This window comes from Hemicordylus capensis, chromosome 10, assembly GCF_027244095.1.
Source record: "Hemicordylus capensis ecotype Gifberg chromosome 10, rHemCap1.1.pri, whole genome shotgun sequence".
In the NCBI taxonomy this organism is placed as follows: domain Eukaryota; kingdom Metazoa; phylum Chordata; class Lepidosauria; order Squamata; family Cordylidae; genus Hemicordylus; species Hemicordylus capensis.
The window spans coordinates 2,787,566-2,805,640 of record NC_069666.1 but is presented as its reverse complement, the minus strand read 5'-3'; the positions used below and the strand labels follow the sequence as shown (position 1 = coordinate 2,805,640).

General features: G+C 51.1%; 1 protein-coding gene across 5 annotated transcripts in view; it reads right to left on the bottom strand.

The window, feature by feature from the left end:
• Positions 1-18,075, bottom strand: part of IGDCC3 (immunoglobulin superfamily DCC subclass member 3) — a 92,958-nt gene that overhangs the window by 69,021 nt on the left and 5,862 nt on the right. For 4 of the 5 annotated variants that reach the window (XR_008311359.1, XR_008311358.1, XM_053271677.1 and 1 more), the window contains exon 2: positions 7,122-7,427. Coding sequence is in view for 3 of the 5 variants with exons in the window: in XM_053271677.1 (XP_053127652.1) it covers positions 7,122-7,427 (306 nt within the window). In the remaining 2 variants the exon portion in view is untranslated. Of the gene's footprint in view, positions 1-7,121; positions 7,428-9,042; positions 9,104-18,075 lie in introns of those variants that run through there. The other variant, XM_053271680.1, reaches the window with a different exon arrangement.

Below are 18,075 nucleotides of genomic sequence, written 5' to 3'. Positions count from 1 at the left end.
GCTGCCTCCCACAAGACCAGCTCTCTGCACCAACCAGTCAAACAACTGGAAACCAGAAATCTTTGCTGATCTGCTTGGAATCCGGCAGAGCTCACGCAGGAGGTCCCACTCCCCTTTCTGCCTGCCCCCACCGCACCCCCCCATATTTACTCAACAAAATTAACTGAGTCCCATCTTCCGGGCGTATCGCTTTCCTAGAGAGGGGGGTCTGCCTGGGTTTCGGCCCAGGACTTCTCCTCCTCCTCCTCCTCCTCCTCCACCAAATGGAAAGCCAGGCAGAAGCCAGCCAGCCAGCCAGCCCTCCCTGGAGATGCTGCCAGGGCTTGAACCTGGGACCTTCTGCATGCCAAGCAGATGCTCTGCCGCTGCGCCCAGATTCCCAAGAATCTAGGAAGCTGCCTTCTTCCGAGTCAGCCCCTTGGTCCACCTAGCTCAGCCTTGTCCACACTGACTGGCAGCAGCTCTTCAAGATCTCGGGAAAGAGTCTCTCCCAGCCCTCCCCGGAGGTGCTAGGCACGGAGCCCATCCAAAAGCAAGCCAAGGGAGGCCCTGCTTTGCAAGGGGGGGCCATTCGGGCCCAGTCCCCGCCAGGCCAGCTCTCCTCCCCCCAACTCTCATTTCATCCTGACTCAGCATCAGAGCAAGGAGGCGGCAGCCAACGGGGCAGGGAGGGGCCCTTCCTTTGGGTGGGGCTGCTGCAGGGCCAGCATCAGCATCCCTGCATTGCATGCCCCTCAGCCGCCACCCCCCACCCCACCCCAGCCCTCGGCCCCCTCCCCAGCAGAAACCAACCCCTGCTCTGAACTGGGCTGTGGCAGATTCCCAACGTGAGCTGAGCGGTCCATTGTTCCCCGCCTGTGATCTGTGAAAACAGAGCTCTCCGAGGGGGGGGTGGGGTGGGCGTGAAAGACAGCATCAAAGGGAGGCTAGGCGGGGAGGGGGCAGGGTGGGGGGGCGCTCTTGGCCTTGACTACAGAGCTGCCGTTAATCAAGGAGGTGCCAGTCCGGGCCGTTCCCCCATCTGAGGCGCTGCTGCTCTTCTTTGGACAGAGGGAGGAGGGAAGAGACCCTGCCCCCTCCCCACACACACCCCCAAGAAGGGAAAGAGCCTGCAGCGGGAAATGTGGCATGGCAGTAAGGAACATCGGAAGCTGCCCCAGACTGAGTCAGGCCATTGGTCCCTCTAGCTCAGTATTGTCTACACTGACTGGCAGCAGCGTTTCAGGCAGGAGTCTCTCCCAGCCCTACCTAGAGGGGAGTGAACCTAGGACCAAAGGCAGATGCTCCACCACGGAACTGCAGCCCCCTCCCCTCAGGCAGCGTCCACAGGGAGTCACTCCTCCAAAGGCAAACCAAGGCTAGCCAGCGGGTCCGTTCATGATCCCTGCCACAAGACCAGCTCTCCTCCCCGGCGGCTAGATCACGCCAGGGTTCCCTTTAGCCCGGCATCCTGTTTTCCTGTCTCCGGGTCCCACAAGCAGGGCGCGGCTAGCCTTTCCCCGCACTCTTGCTCCACAGCGTTCCCGTGGAGGTTCGGCTTTGACCGTGCGCGTCCTACGGGCATATTTTCCACCGAAAGTTAAGCACTCTTGAGTTCAGTGGTGGAGGGAGCATTCATCCATGCCCTAGTCTTGTGACTGCTCAAAAACTCAGAAATCAAGGAAACTTTAAATGAAGAATGGACGGGGGGCGGGAGAGAGAGAAGATGAGACAGGCACGTTTTAGGAATAGGTAAAGCATGACTTTCTGTTGCAAACTGCCCAGAGACGTGAGTTTGGGCGGCACAGAAAGATGTCAAATAAAATAGATAGATAGATAGATAGATAGATAGATAGATAGATAGATAGATAGATAGATAGATAGATAGATAGATATCTGTCAGCTGCCGTCACACTTTGAGTGAGAAGGTGGGGTATACATTCCGAGACGAATAAACCCAAACGGCCCCTGCTGTTGGATCACGCGGCGGAAGACGTTCCGTCTCTTCCGTCACCCGTCTTCCCCAACAGCAGGAGGGGACGGAGCTGCCGATATTTCCACTCTGCACCCCAGCCTTCCTGCATGTTAGGGGCCGAGGAAGAGGGATGCCCTGAGAAGAAGCAAAATGGCGCGATCCGCCTGGTGGTGGGGCAGGCAGGCGCCCTCTCTTTGCAGGGAGAGTGGGAGGAAGAGAGGGGAAGAGCCCTCTCCCCAGTCCCCAGAAATCAGAGGGGGGGGGCAGCTAGGGGCTGGGTGCAGTGCTGAGAATCTTTCCTGCTCCGCTCCAAGATGCAGCCCCAGCCAGAGAGGAGGAGGAGGAGGAGGAGGAGGAGGAGGAGGAGGAGGAGGAGGAGGAGGCGGAGGCCTCTTTCTCAACCCCTCTTGAGAATCCGCCTGGCTGGAGCATCTCCTCCCAGGCCCTGCAAAGCAAGCAGACTCTCCCTTTCAGCCACGCTCCATTCAGCGTCAGACAATGGGGGGATAAAGGCAGACGGGGAAAGGGTGGTTGGCTTTGAGCCGCGTTCAAGAGGCCATCTGCTCCAGCCGGCACAGCCAAGGCTGGGAACCAGGAGGGTCCCAGGTTTCCGACTTAATCACAGCCACTTAGCAAGCGGTCCGCGGGCAGAACCGGCTGACCTCCGCTTTGCGGCGGCCAACCCGACTGTTAAAAATCAAGTTTCAGGCAGGAGCCCCCCTCAAAACCAGATGCGGCAGCTGGGAGGAGGTGGGTGGGGAGAATTATCTCTCTCTCTCTCTCTCTCTCTCTGAACCTGCCCCACGGCTAAAGGCATCTCGGCTGCAGTCATCTTCGAAGCCCCTCTCCTGCCTGTGGGTGGTGACCGGAGAAAGAACCTTTTCTGCGGTTAGTGGCATAGTTATGGAAGGCCCTTATGGTTCTCTTTTGAGTCCGCACGGCCAGTACACAGTAGCACAAGCAGAGAGAGAAGCCGTTGCCCTGATGAGGATCCGATCATCCACTTTTCATCCAGCGGGGAGACAGAAGGAAGGTTACATAGGAAAAGAGGAAGCTGCCATATACTGAGTCAGACCCTTGGCCCATCTAGCTCAGTATTGTCTACACAGACTGGCAGCGGCTTCTCCAAGGCTGCAGGCAGGAGTCTCTCTCAGCCCTTCCCAGAGATGCTGCCAGGGACGGGACCTGGGACCTTCTGCACACAAGCCTGCAGATGCTCCTCCACTGAGCTAGGACCCATCCCCTAAGGGGAATATCTTACAGCGCTCACATGTAGTCTCCCATCCCAAGGCGGACCCTGCTTGGCAAAGGAGACAATTCACGCTCACTACCAGCAGTGATACAGGAAGATGCTGAAAGGCATCATAAGAACAGAAGAACAGCCCTGCTGGATCAGGCCCAAGAAGGCCCATCTAGTCCAGCACCCTGTTTCACACAGTGGCCCACCAGGTGCTACTCATCTCATACTGCGCAGGAGGAGGCAATGGTAAACCGCTCCTGTATTCTGCCAAAGAAAACCACAGGGCTCTGTAGGCGCCAGGAGTCGAAATTGACTTGACGGCACACTTTACTTTACCACAAGTCCAGCTCTCCTACCTTATTTATGTACGAAGATGACAAATATTTATATATTGCTTTTCAACCAAAGTACCCAAAGCGGTTTACGAAGATATGATATAAATAAATAAAATGGGGCCTTGTCCCCAAAAGGGCTCACAATCTAAAAAATAAACATAGGACAGACACTAGCAGCAGCCACTGGAGGGATGCTGTGCTGGGACTGGATAGGGCCAGTTGCTCTCCCCACTAAATAAAGAGAATCACCACTTTAAAAGGGGGCCTCTTTGCTCATTTAGCAGGGGACTAAGAGAAGAAGAATCTACAGCAGGGCTGCTCAACTTTGGATGTTGATGTTGGCCTACAACTCCCATAATTCCTCCTGCAGATGTTGTCCTACAACTCCCATAATTCCTAGCTACTAGCCACTGTGGCTGGGGATTATGGAAGCTGTAGTCCAAAAACAGCTGGGGGGGGGCCTAAGCTGAGCAGGCCTAATCTACAGGAAAGCCATTACACATTCCAGGGGTTCCCAATCTTGGGTCCTCAGACATTATTGGACTACAACTCCCATTATCCTCAGCCGTGATGGGAGTCGGACTACAACTCCCATCATGCCCAGTCATAACAGCCTTTGGCTTATTTGTACATACATACACACACTGTGGCTCGCAATGTGTACATATAATGCAGGCTGTATCTTACATGTTTCGAGTGGTCCGTGTTTGACTTAAATGAATGCGGCTGTTCTCTGAGACCTGCTGGCCCTGGCCACGCCAAGCCCCCTCGGTTTCATGAGAAGGGTTAAAGAAGACAAATTACCCGACAGAGCCTGCCACTAAGCTGACTCCTTGGATAAATTTCCCCTGGGCCTCCTATAAATGCCTGGGTGATGCTGCACACAGACGAAGGGGCCGGTGTCCAAGTTATCAGCAATGCAAGTCTCAGAAAAGAGGAGATGGATTTCAACATGCCTTTCATGAAGACGTCTCCAGAGTAAAGTGGCATCAATCTAGATGTTTTATTCTTATTTTGTTCTTACATCTATATCCCACTCTTCCTCCAAGGAGCCCAGAGTGGTGTATATGGTTAAGTTTCTCCTCACAACAACTCTGCAAGGTAGGTTAGGCTGAGAGACACGTGACTGGCCTAGAGTCACCCAGTAAGTTCCTCCGCTGAATGGGATTTGGACTCAAGTCTTGTCAGTCCTGGTCCAACATTCTAACCTGGCTATTATTAATTGCCTTCCTCCAGGCAGGTTCTTCCCCAACACACACACAGACACACACCAACAACAACCCTCTGAGAAGTGACTAACCCAAAGCTAATGGCCGAGTGGCGGGTTCAGATGGAGGCTCCTTGATCCTAGTCCAATATTCTGTTCCAGGGATTCTCAGATGTTGCTGGACTACAAATCCCATCACCCCCAGCCACCATGGCCTTGAGAGCTCTAGTCCAACAACATCTGGGGGCCCAACTTTAAGAACCCCAGTTCTAACCACTACTCCTCTCTGGCTCTCTTCTGGTTCTCTTCATTTAGTAGGAAGCTTCTCAGGAATGCCCAGTGGAGAAAATCATGCCACAGACAGTGACATTGCGAGTGATGGCCCCCAACTTGGGAAAGTTTGAATGTGAAGAAATTGGGAAAGTCAATCCAAAAGGACATGGGAAAACACCAGACAGCTTTTTAAAAAGAGGGGGAAACAAATCCGACCAATAAGAGATCTGCAGTCAGTGACAGCCATCGCAACCTGGCATCCAAGTTGCTGCATCACACAGTCCAAGAGGTCCCTTGCAGTGCCAGAGACAAAGCTGGTGCAGTTCTCAAGTTGTACTCTGCACATGCTCAGGGGCTCTCCAGCCATCCTTCCAGCATGTGAGGAGAGGGTCCAAATAATACCCATGTGGCTAGCGCAGGGATTCTCAAACTTGAGTCCGGATGTTGAACAACAACGTCCATTGTCCGCACCCACAATAGCCTTAGAAGCTGTCGTCCAACAACATCTGGGGACCTGAATTTGACACCCTTGGGCTAGTGGGACGGTAGGTATGAGCTCCAATGCTGCAAACAAGCCCCTGAATCTCATTCCTGGGCATACACACAATCACATACGCCTTGCACCGTGAATGGAATGGATTCCAAGGAGGGTAATGCATGCTATCCAAGGAAGCTGGCCTTTTCCCTGGCCCTTTAGGAGCAAACCCTTCCAGATCCAGAGCTGCAGCCCGATACAGGTGTTTCACATAGTCTGGGGAACACACCAGCAAGGATTTGAACCATCAACTTCTTGCTCCCTAGGCAAGTTACTTCCGCACAGAACAACACAGTAGATCCCACAGGTCTGAAGTCTTTCCTACCCAATTCAGACAATGCCCACAGAGGATTTTCTCCTGGGTCACAGAGCAGCCCGGGGGCCCAATCTGGCCTGGGAGTCTGGGAGACAAAGGGTTAAAGGCCCGCTCCCCTCACACAGCTGTCCTGATCTGGAACAAGGCCCCACCTTGCCACTACTGACATTTGAAACATACCAAGCAGCCAGATTCCAATTGCAAGGCAAGCATACCACCGAAGCCCCATTCAGACATGATGGTGTATGAATGCACAGATGTCTGTACATGTTTTCATGTGAATGACTGTACCTGCATTCATTTAAAAGGCGACCCTTAGTACAGAATGAGGTCCTTCAAGCAAGGTAGGAGGGAAACCTGGGTAGCATTTCATCCTGGCTTTATTCCACACAATCACTTCTACCCAGAATTTCCTCTTAACTTGCTTCCACATAACCAAAAATTGGGAGCACACACAGCTCCCAAACCCAAGTAGAACACCATTTCTGACTGTGGGAATAACCCTCCAGGCCATGAAATTTATTTTTACCTTAGAAACCCTGAACCGGCTCAAATTTGAGCCAAGCCAGGGTTCTGTTTCGGGGACCCAAAACTGAACATGCCCGGTTTGGTTCGAGTCTGGTTCAGAGTCAACCCAGTTTTTGTACACACAGCTAATAAGAAGTGTACTTCTATACCTGCATTCAGCATAACATTTGAATGACTCACAGATCTGTACCTCTGTACACTGTACCGTACAAGTGTTCATTATAACATGTGAATGGGGCTGTTGTCCATTGGGGAAGGAATAAAAGCTAAACCAATACTCAAGAGACCTCCTGATCACAGCCTGGCAGCATTTATAAGCCCCCAGTTCATAGTGACTGCCCCCTGAACTCACCACAATCGTGCTGCCCTACTGATATCCCATAAACAAATACAAATATGAACTCAACAAATATTTATATACCGCTTTTCAACCAAAGTTCTCAAAGCGGTTCAGATAGATAGATATAGATAAGGTTCCCTGTCCCCAAAGGGCTCGCAATCTAAAAGAAACACCAGCAGCAGCCACTGGAAGAATGCTGTGCTGGGGACGGAAAGGGCCAGTTGCTCTCCCCCTGCTCAATAAAGAGCCTCACCACTTTTAAAAGGTGCCTCTCTGTGCAGGTAGCAGGGGGAGCGTGAATGAAGGCACGGTTGCTCACCGCCAACACGGCTTCTCGAGGCAAAGCCAAGCAGAGGGTTGCGCGAGGAGGCAAGCAAAGAAGCAGAAACTTACTTGCGGCTTGGATCCTGGCCTTCCGGCTGACCACCAAGCCAAAGCGGTTCCGGGCCAAGCAGTCGTACTCGCCTTCGTCGGAAGACCCGTCGCCCCTGAGTTTCTGGAAGTGCGAGAAGTAGAGCGAGCCGTTGGCGAGGGTGAAGGCGTTCTCGTCGTCCGCCATCAAGGCCCCATTCTTCCGCCAGGTGATGCTGATGGGTTGGAGCCCTTCCACTTGGCAATGCAACGCCAGTGGCTGTTTCTGAACAGCAATGTGGTCGCTGGGCTCCATGGTGAACGCAAGCTCTGCGGAACGGCCCAGCTCTGGAAGGAAAAGGAGGGAGAGAAAAGGACAGGTCATGGCAAGGGTCAGGCAGAGGAGAGTGATCCTCCCACTGTGGAAGGCATCAGCCAAGCCTCAGTGGAGCGACTTGATCTGCGGCTCGGACATTAGGTCCGAGAACTGCAAGCCCAGCCGTTGTCACAGAGTCAGACCACGGGTCCGCCCATCTAGCTCACCACTGCCCACCCTGACGGGCAGCAATTCTCCGAGGTTTCAGGCAAACACCGTTCGCAGCCCTATCCGGAGATGCTGCCAGGGATTGAACCTGGGACCTTCTGCATGCAGAGGAGATGCTCCGCCGCTGAGCTACAGCTCCATCTCAAATGTACTGGCAGCGGTAGGACTCGAACCCACGGCCCTGAAGAGAGGGGAGCCTTAATCCGGGGCCTTAGACCACTCGGCCGAGACTCCTGGTTGCCAGGAGGGTTGGAAATCTGCACCCAAGGCAAGAGCACAGAATGGAATCAACCATCCGAAGAGGCAGCTGCCGTGAAGCAACCGGCTTGTAAAAAGGAAGGGATTTTCTATTCCTTGCCGTTGCAAAGGGAAACCCGGCAGCCATTTGGACAGTGTTGCAGAACTCGTGAACCTGGCAGGGGCAAGCTGGCGAAAACTTTCCCCCTGCTAAGTGAACAAAGAGGCACTTTTTTAACATGATGATCCTCTTTATTGAGCAGGGGGAGAGCAATTGGCCCTATCCAGCCCCAGCACAGCATCCCTCCAGAGGCTATTGCTGGTGTCTGTCTTCAGTTTCTTTTTAGATTGTGAGCCCTTTGGGGGCAGTGACCCATTTTATTTGTTTGTTTCTGTGTAAGCCACTTTGGGAACTTTCTGTTGAAAAGCGGACTATAAATATTTGAGAGGAGAGCTGGTCATGTAGTAGCAAGCATGACTTGTCCCCTTAGCTAAGCAGGGTCCACCCTGGTTGCATTTGAATGGGAGACTAGAACTGTGAGCACTGCAAGAGATTCCCCTCAGGGGATGGAGCCACTCTGGGAAGAGCATCTAGATTCCAAGTTCCCTCCCTGGCAGCATCTCCAAGATAGGGCTGAGAGAGATTCCTGCCTGCAACCTTGGAGAAGCTGCTGCCAGTCTGTGAAGGCAATACTGAGCTAGATAGACCAATGGTCGGACTCAGTATATGGCAGCTTCCTATGTCGTATTCATATTCTCGCAAAAGGAAGCCGTACGTTTTTATTTGGCATAACCCCACGCTGCTGTCCTCCAAGTTGAGGGCAAGAAATCCAAAGGTTCCCAGGTGGTAGATATCCTCAATGTGGGGAGAGCAGAGTTGGCTTTCTAGGCACCACCAACCCAGCCCAGCTCTGTGGGAAAGTGTGCCAAGCTCATGCTCGAGAGAAGCAAGCCACCGATCCCGCTCGACCCTCCCTCAATGCTGAGGAGACCTGACTTTCCTGTTTAAAATAGGAGTAGCTCTTTGGGGGGGGGGGAGAAGGGAGAGGCCAGGCCCGAATCCTAGCCCGACCTTTTAAGATGCTTAATGGGTTAATAAAAGCAGCAGACAAGAGCCCTCTTTATGCTCAGCCCCTGCCGCTAAATGGAGTCTCTCCATTTGGAGAGGTTCTCCCGCCTCACCTCTGAACCGCAGCCGCCCGGTAACCCTTCCTTCTTTTGTCTGCCCGGTCCATCTGCCTCTTCTCTGGTTACACTCCACACTGATCCCCTCATAATCCAATTTAAGTTGCCATATAAAGCGAAGGGGAGAAGGCTGAAAGGGCCGCCTCAAGGCTCCCAAAGTAGACTCGCTTTTCCTTCTGGAAGGCCACGGAGCCACGTCTTTTTATTCCCCGCACCTTTCGTCAACATCTTTCATTTCTAGGCTGCGTTTTCCACAGTAAACTGGACTCCAGAAGTCTTGGGACTAGCCACTGCTTCAGCCTTGAGTCGGGGGTCTCAGGCTTGGGTCCCAGATGTCGTCGGACTACAACTCCCATCATCCACAGCCACAGCGGCCCCTCTCGCTAGCTTATTGGTGGGCCTGCAACCAAGCTGCCTCCTTTGGTACACACATACACATACACACACACACGGATCGTTCAGACAAGCTGCTACTGATCCCAGGCCCAAGCAAAAGATTGGGGGGGGGGAGAATCAGCTACTTTCCAGGCAAGTGGAAACAATAAAATTGCACAATTAATGGAGAGGGAGGAAAGGGGACTCCGTTCACTTCACTGGGGCCAAGAAAGAAAGAAAGAAAGAAAGAAAGAAAGAAAGAAAGAAAGAAAGAAAGAAAGAAAGATTGCATTTCTGAAGAGACCCTTGGTCAGATCTTGGCCCCCATCTTGAATGTGGCCTCACCAAAGCCCTGAGCCAGGAAGGACCACAGATTTGCAAAAAGGCAACCTTTTCCATTGCAATGCAGCACAACTGCAAATTTAAAAAAAAAAAAAACATGCCACACGATCCTAAACCTGTTTATGCAGAAACAAGCCCAATGGAGCTCAGCAGGTCTCACTCCCGAGTGAGTTGGCGTCTTAAGTAACTGGGCGATTCCTCCTCAGTCAATTCAGTCCCTCTCGGGCCCAGCTGGGAATTTTCTTAAACACTTTACCTTGTATTAACAGCACAGAGAGGAGGGTGGAGGAGAAACATAATTGACAATGTCAATGGAAGAGGGAGAAACGGGAGACAAGAAACCCTCCCACTTCCTGCCAGTCCCCTGACGAGAAGCGTTTCGTCGCTTTCTCAACAGTATGATGTGTGACAATGTAAATGGTTATTTAACAAAAAGTATTGGCGCAATATTTGATCACTGAGCAAACAATTAGCACAGGCAAGGTTGAACAAAGCACTTCATCTTGCAGGGAAGGGAAGTGGGGGTGGGGGGGTTAAGGTCTTGGGGTCAGAGGTGGCGTTTTCATGAGGCCAGCACACAGAGTCGCCTCCAGCAGTTGATTACAGCCATCCCTCGACAACCAGGGGTTTCCGAATCACAGTTTTGAGTATCTGTGACTGGGAAATTGCTGCTGAATATCCGTGGCTTGGTGAGATTTTTTTTCAGGGGGGGGGGGCGTTCCATGATGTCTGGGGGTCCTTGTCACTCCTCTTACTGACTCCTGGTGATTTAGGGGGATTCCCCCCCTTTTTTCTATATTTTTCAGTCTTTTTCCCCTAACTCCCTGTTTGCCATTGATTTCAATGTCTCGTCTACTGCGAATTCGCCAACTGCAGGGTTTTCCCTCAACGGAACTGGGAATTATCTTGGAAAGGAGAGCTGGTCTTGTGGTAGCAAGCATGACACGTCCCCTTAGCTAAGCAGGATCTGCCCTGGTTGCATTTGAATGGGAGACTAGAAGTGTGAGCACTGGAAGATCTTCCCCTCAGGGGATGGAGCCACTCTGGGAAGAGCAGAAGGTTCCAAGTTCCCTCCCTGGGAGCATCTCCAAGACAGAGCTGAGAGAAATTCCTGCCTGCAACCTTGGAAAAGCTGCTGCCAGTCTAGGTAGACAATACTGAGCTAGATGGACCAAGGGTCTGACTCAGTATATGGCAGCTTCCTATGTTCCTAGGTATTAGGGCACCAGGAGGGTGGCAAGAGCCCCCCACCATTGAAGCAGCTCTTTGGGATGGCTCTGACCTCTGCAAACTTTGCAAAGAGCATCTTTCCTCACCCATCTTGCAAAGCTTGCAAAAAGCAGCCCTCCAGCTTCTCTTCTCCTGGTCCTGATCACAAGTGCTTGGGCAGGCTGGAAAAGCATAGTCCACGCTGCTTTCTCTCTCCATTTTGGAGGAAAACATCACTTCAACTCATTTTCCTGTCTTTTATTCCTCATTCACGTGAAATGGGTATCCTTCGCTCAAAGAGCTGTTGAAGAGCTCTCAACAGAGTTTCTTTTAGAAACGTACCCAAAGGCTGATGATCTGTGAACACTTACCTAGGAGTAAGCCCCACTGAATTCAGTGGACTCATCTCTGAGCAAACATGCATATGGTTGTGCCAGAATGGGTTGCCAGAATTGGGAATCTCTTGCCCCTAATGACATTTTTGCTTAAGAATGGGACAGGTAATAACCGCACAACCCCAGTCACATTTTGACGCAACTCCTAATATTTCTCAGACATTTCAAAACAAAGCTGAAGCATTCCCAGGGGTCAGCCCTCCAAATACAATTGCTGAAAGGAAACAGGACAGAAATACATCAAGATTAAAAACAAAATCCTCCAAGGTTCCTCACCTCAGTTCCCCAGATGTTTTCCAACAATAACTCAGAGTCACTGGCTTCCATCACCCCAGTCACAATGGCCAAAGATTATTAGCCTGGCTCTGCCATAACGATGTTGGTGGGTCACATATTGGATGTTAAAAGCGGGCCCAGAAATAAGCTAGAAAGAGAGGCTGTTTCTATTATAAGTTGGTCTCACAAAGACATCCCTCTTGAACGCTCATTGGCTTCATTAAAAGTTCAATGAGGGTTGTTCTGGAAGAGCAGAAGCAATTACAGTGATATGTTGCACAGAAGAGAGTGGAAGGCTCAAGCGTGGAAAGATTGCTATATGTAATTGACTAAGTGTTAGGAACATAGGAAGCTGCCTTATACTGAGTCAGACCATTGATCTGTCTAACTCAGTATTGTCTGCACTGACTGGCAGCAACTCTCCAAGGTTTCAGGCAGGAGTCCTTCCCAGCCCTACCTGGAGATGCTGCCAGGGACTGAACCTGAGACCTTCTGCATGCAAAGCAGATGCTCTTCCACTGAGTTATGGCCCCATCCCCTAAGGGGAATATCTTACCGCCGACAGAGTTCACAGGTAGTCTCCCATCCAACTGCAAACCAGGGCAGACCCTGCTTAGCAAAGGGGACAATTCATGCTTCTCTACATAACAAGAGCTGCTCTCCAAACAAGTTCCGACTAGTGCTAAGGAAGTCGCACTCTACAACCCCAAGATAATTCCGCTGGAATTGGCTGCATCAAAATGGGCTCCTCTTCAGCCTGGGTCCACAGCAGGATGAGGGCAGAGACTCTTCCCAGCTCTTTGCCTCTCGTCCTCTCCAGCAGCAATTACTGGCGTTTCACTTCCTCCGCCACAGTTTTTATGGCCTTGTTCAACACGTGAAAACAATTATTTTTATTCTCCTGCAAAACCTAAACAGTATATTCTTTCGGACCGAGTGGCCACAAACAGCCCTTTTCACAAGCCTTGCTACATAATTTATTGGTTTTTTAAAAACTCTGTAAAACTGGAAAAGGCTCCAGTAAAGTTCCGACCAGTTGGAAAGACTCAAGTGATTTTGCATCGACTCCTTTATATATGTGTGTGTGTGTGTGTGTGTGTGCGCGTGCATGTGCGCACACACACACACACACCTTTAATTGTTTGCATGGACTCTAACATTTGGAGTCCACAGAGAACCACCCTAGATTGTTGCCTGACATATAAGAAGGAACCCAACTATATGGTTCAGAAAGTTTGGGAAACAGGCATCCAGAATAAAGAGGGAATGACATTCAGACTTGACTTTTTCTGTTACCTCTGAACTAAAAAGGAATTTTGCAGGGATAAATCCATGCAAGAGTTTGGCCCATACAATTGGCTACAATACGTTTATGGTGGCCTCCAAGATCAGAAGATACACCTCCCGTTCTTTCCTCCGCCTTCCCAATGAACATGACATGAGCTGTATTCAATGGCCACTTATGGCAGTAGGGATGAGATACATGGTTGGGGGCTGCACACCGTCATGCAGGGGTCCCAACAGGGGCTTACTGGTATCCCTAGAGACACTTGAAGGGCTCCCAGGAGGTACTCAGAGCCCTCCTGCCTCCACACACTGCAGCTGCCCAATCTGAGGATCACCAGCTTGAAGCCGACATGGCCTCAGCTATGTGTCTGCTGCAGAAGGAGAGGAAGGAGGGCGTAGACCCTCCTCCTCTGCTCCTGATTGGCTGGCTACACACTGAAGCTCAGCATGCCCCGCCCTTCAGCCTGACTGACAGTTTTTGGCACAAAGCACTCTTGCTGAAATTAACGGGGCAGAATAAACTTGTCCCATTCCTTTCAATAAGACTGCTTATGAGTAACTTAATGTGGATGTGAGCCAGTGACTGGAGTAGCCTAACTGTAACACTTAAATTTGAGAGAAAGAGAGAGAGAGAACACGTGCATGCACACAGACACAAACACAAATTTAAAAGTTCAATAATGAGACAGGCTCTTCCATACCTGCCAACACGTCAGGTAAATGGGGAAATAGAGACATGTTGGCAGGTATGCTCCAGTCACTGGCTTACGTCCAGACTGAGTTACTCATGAGTACTCCTATTGAAATTAACAGGACAAGTTCACATTTCCTATTAATTTCAATGGGAGTCCTCATGAGTAACTTAGTCTGGATGCAAGCCAGTGACTGGAATAGCCTTTCTCACAAGTGCAGTCCGTTTGTGTGTGAGAGAGAACAAAAACACAAACATCAGGCCAGGGGGGTTCTCTGGATTCCAAATGTTGGTGAAATGCAAATAATTAAAGAGGGGGGGGGGGTGTGCGCGTGCGCAAGGAAGCTGATGCAAGGATGCAACACACACTTTCTTTCCAAAAGGTCTCTGGGGCACCTGAGCGGAAGGTTTGCAACAGAAGGGGGGTACACTTGGTTTCAAAAAGGGGGGAGTTGGGGGAACCCCTCCATCATTTGGGCCCCGGTTCCCTGACACAAGCGAGCGAGGCAGGCAGGGGGCTCCGTCTTGACAAGCTGTTCTCCAGGCACACAACCAACCCATCAGAGACGGGACTGAGTAGGCAAGGAAGGCCCCATGGGTACCATGGGAACAGGAGCGAGGCCGGCCGCCAAATAGCAGCCCGCAGATCCATGGGGATAAAGCCAGGCTCTCTAGGTCTCTCCAGGCCACACAAAGGAGCTGGTTTGGGGGCAACGGGGAGGAGAGGGGCGGGGAGGCCCAGTGGGGCTGGGATAAAAGAGCCGGGGCCTGGATAGACGGCCGCTTCCAAAGGGAAAGCAGCCTACAGCTGGCCTGGTGGGCAGGTATGGGGCTCCTCCAAGGAGAGGAGATTGCAGAGACCTTGGGGAGGAAAGGCAGGGAGAGGGAGGCGGCCGAAGGGGGGGTCTTCGAACTTGAAGACCCACCAAAGGAAGAACACAGGCCAGCCCTGCAACAAGACAGCACACACTGTTTCTTTCAGGGTGTAAAAACAGATTGGTTTCCAGAAAGCCAACCAAAACGGTGCAGCCTGACGTATAGCAACATAGGCAGCTGCCATATACTGAGTCAGACCCTTGATCCATCTAGCTCAGTATTGTCTACACAGACTGGCAGCAGCTTCTCCCAGGTTGCAGGCAGGAATCTCTCTCAGCCCTATCTTGGGAGATGCTGGAGAGGGAACTTGGAACCTACTGCTCTTCCCAGAGCGGCTCCATCATCCCCTGAGGGGAAGATCTTGCAGTGTTCACACTTCTAGTCTCCCATTCATATGCAACCAGGGCAGACCCTGCTTAGCTAAGGGGACAAGTCATGCTTGCTACCACAAGACCAGCTCTTCTCTCCCTGGGTGCTTTTAGTTTGGTTTTATTTGCTTGTTTTGTTTGTGCTGTTTATTGTTTTAGAGTTTCGTTTTAAGGTGGTTCTTGCAAACCACATCAAAGACAAGACAGACAGACAAAGTTAGTTGCCTTCTACAGAGTCAGACCCTTGGACCATCTAGCTCAGCATTGTCTACACTGACTGGCAGCGGCTCCCCCAAGGTTGCAGGCACTGTTCCCTCTAAGGCGCCCACACGTGCGTGCGCTCTCGTGTTTCTGGATGTCTGCTCAGTTCAATTTAGATCCCGCCCAGGTTGACTCAGAAAGGCCCCACTCTGAATGCATGTGTGTACACACTGCCTTGATACTACCGCCCAGAACAAAACTCATTCTGCACAGAGATGAAAAAAATTAGAGGGACCACTGGTGGCAGGCAGGAGTCTATCCCAGCCCTACCTGGAGATGCTGAGATTGAACCCGGGACCTTCGGCATGCAAAGCAGAGGCTCTGTTACTGAGCTATGGATACTGCTAATACTGCTTTATACTGAGTCAGACCTTTGGTCCATCTAGCCCAGGACTGTCTACACTGACTGGCAGCAGCTCTCCAAGGTTTCAGGCAGGAGTGTCTCCCAGCCCTACCTGGAGATGCTGCCAGGGATTGAACCCGGGACCTTCTGCATGCAAAGCTGGTGCTCTTCCCCTGAGCTATAGCTCCATCCCCTGACAGTCAGGCCAGGTTAAAGCCCTGCCTCAACTGTGGGGTCACTGCACGTGCCTCTCTCTCACCCAGTGATCCCTCTAACCAGGATTTCCAGATGTTGTTGACTACAGTTCCCAGAATCCCCAGCTGCAATGGCTTTTGCTAGAGGATTATGGGAGTTGTAGTCAACAACATCTGGGAATCCCTGTTAGAGCGCACACTGCTCTCCTCCTCAGCCTCATTTCCCCCTCTGTAAAGTGGAAACACCAGGGCCCAACCTCACAGCATTGTGATGAAGACAAACAGAGAGAAGCCTCTCTCATACTGCAATGCATCTGTGGATCTGGCTTTCAGATTCTTTGTGGATTGCAGATTGCAGAATTTTACTGGATCTACTCAGAGTATACCCACCCTAACAGCCTTAGCACTCATTCCATGAGGAACCCTGGGCACCGCAGTTCTTCTGCGAGAGGGAGCTTGGGATCTTTGCCAAACCTTACGAGGGTTCTTCGAGAGAAGCCCCCCTCCCCAGTTCAAGCGGTATAAAAAGCATTGATCTCTCTAGTGGGGTAAAATCTGGGGTTGGCGTTGGTCGGGGAGGGAGGGAGAATGGGCTGGGAGATTGAGAAATAGAGAAAGGCCATGTGAAAACGATCAGGAAACTGCTGAACCCTGGACACCCTCCCGCAAGGGCCTGCCCAGCTCTGTTCACACACTGGCAGACCAATCTGCTCTTTGCCTTTTGTTAAAGGGGCTGTTTTGATTAGAAAGCAGAGCCGATCAAATCTCGGCCCTGGCTTTCAAATGCATTTCCATGCCGAGCGCCAGCTTGGATTTCATATATTATGTCGACTTTTTTTTTTATTAGTGAAATGATACCCAGCATGTATTTTAAACAGGGGAGAGAGAGAGAGAGAAGATTGAGGCGGGGGGGGGGGGGCGTTTACGACAATCCAAGAGAAAGCAATCCCTGTTCCACATCAAAAACAAAACTAATAAGAGCGGGTAGGCCAAAGAATTAATGAAAGCTTAGACCCTTGGATAATTTAAAAAGTGAAGCCCTAGTTAAATAAAAATGACAAGGCTTAATTCCAGGGCTGTAACTGAGTAGAGCCTGGATACACGTCTCATATCCTGTTCTCGCCTCTAAAAGCCGGGCTCTTCGAAAAGCAGGCAAAAGTTGTCCATGACCCAAAACAAAGAGGAATTATCAGATTATTATTTTTTAAGGGTCTCAACACGGCTTGCAGTACCTAGAGACTGCACCCATGGTCTCTGGGTTGAGTCTAAACCTGGTGCACCCAGTTGCTCCACTACTAGTTTGATTTACTTAAAAGCCAGAGAGGAAGAGCATCAACCACGAGCCAGAGCATTCTCATCACTGGAAAAACAAGAAGATGAGACCCTAGCATTATTCAGCATGAGGAAGTCTGGATTCTGGATTATTCAGCATGAGAAAGTCTAGATTATTCAGCATGAGAAGGTCTGGATTCTGGAACAGAGGACGCTGCCTTCTACAGAGTCAGACCTTGTTACCTCTCACTCAGTATTGTCTACTCTGCTCTCCGGGGTCTCAGGAAGGGGTCTTTCCCAGCATTTTTTTACCTGGAGAGGCTTTCAGGGATTAAATTTAGGACCTTCTGCCTGCAAAGCAGATGTTTTGTCACTGAGCAACGGCCCCATCTGTTGAAATAGAAGTCCTGCTACACAAAATGATAGTTTGGACGTGCAAGAGGATGGGGCCAGGCCTTTGCACAAGCATGATTCACAAGCTGCTGAGCTGCACCAGTGGAATTCCAAACTCAAAAGTGTGACTAGAGGGTTAGGGGAGGCAAGAGAATGACAGCACCACCCGCTACAGGAGTGGCAGCACAAAAAGACTCTTGTACCACGGCAAAGGCGGACACCACAACATGTGAATTAGACTTAGACTTGCAGCAAAGGAGTTCAGAGGTTGGCAGAGTACTCACCAGGATGGCTACAGGCATCTTTGCTACAGAAAAGCGGCTTACAAATCTAATCCTGATTAGCCCCAACCCATGATGGCTACTGTTTAACGTTGGCAGGGAGTGGGGGGAGGTTTCCCCCAACACCATGCTGACCACACAAATGGCGCCCGTTCATGCACGGACGCCATGTGCGTTCTTGCACCGCATTCAAGTTCTTGGGAGAAGCAGCACCGCAGCAAGAAGCTGCATGTGGCAGTGGAGAGAAGGTAAGGACCTGCTCGCTTCTTTTTTAAAGATCCCACTCCCCTCCCTGCGGTGCAGGATCGGTTCGGACCTCGTCCAACCCGGTTCGACGCCGAACCAGTGCACAAACCTCGGTTCGTGCACATCCCTAGGGGAAACCACTCGTTTCACATAACATATGGGTGTTACGCCCTGTTCTTCAGCCTCAGTTCACTGTGTGTAAAATGGGAACATTAAAAATT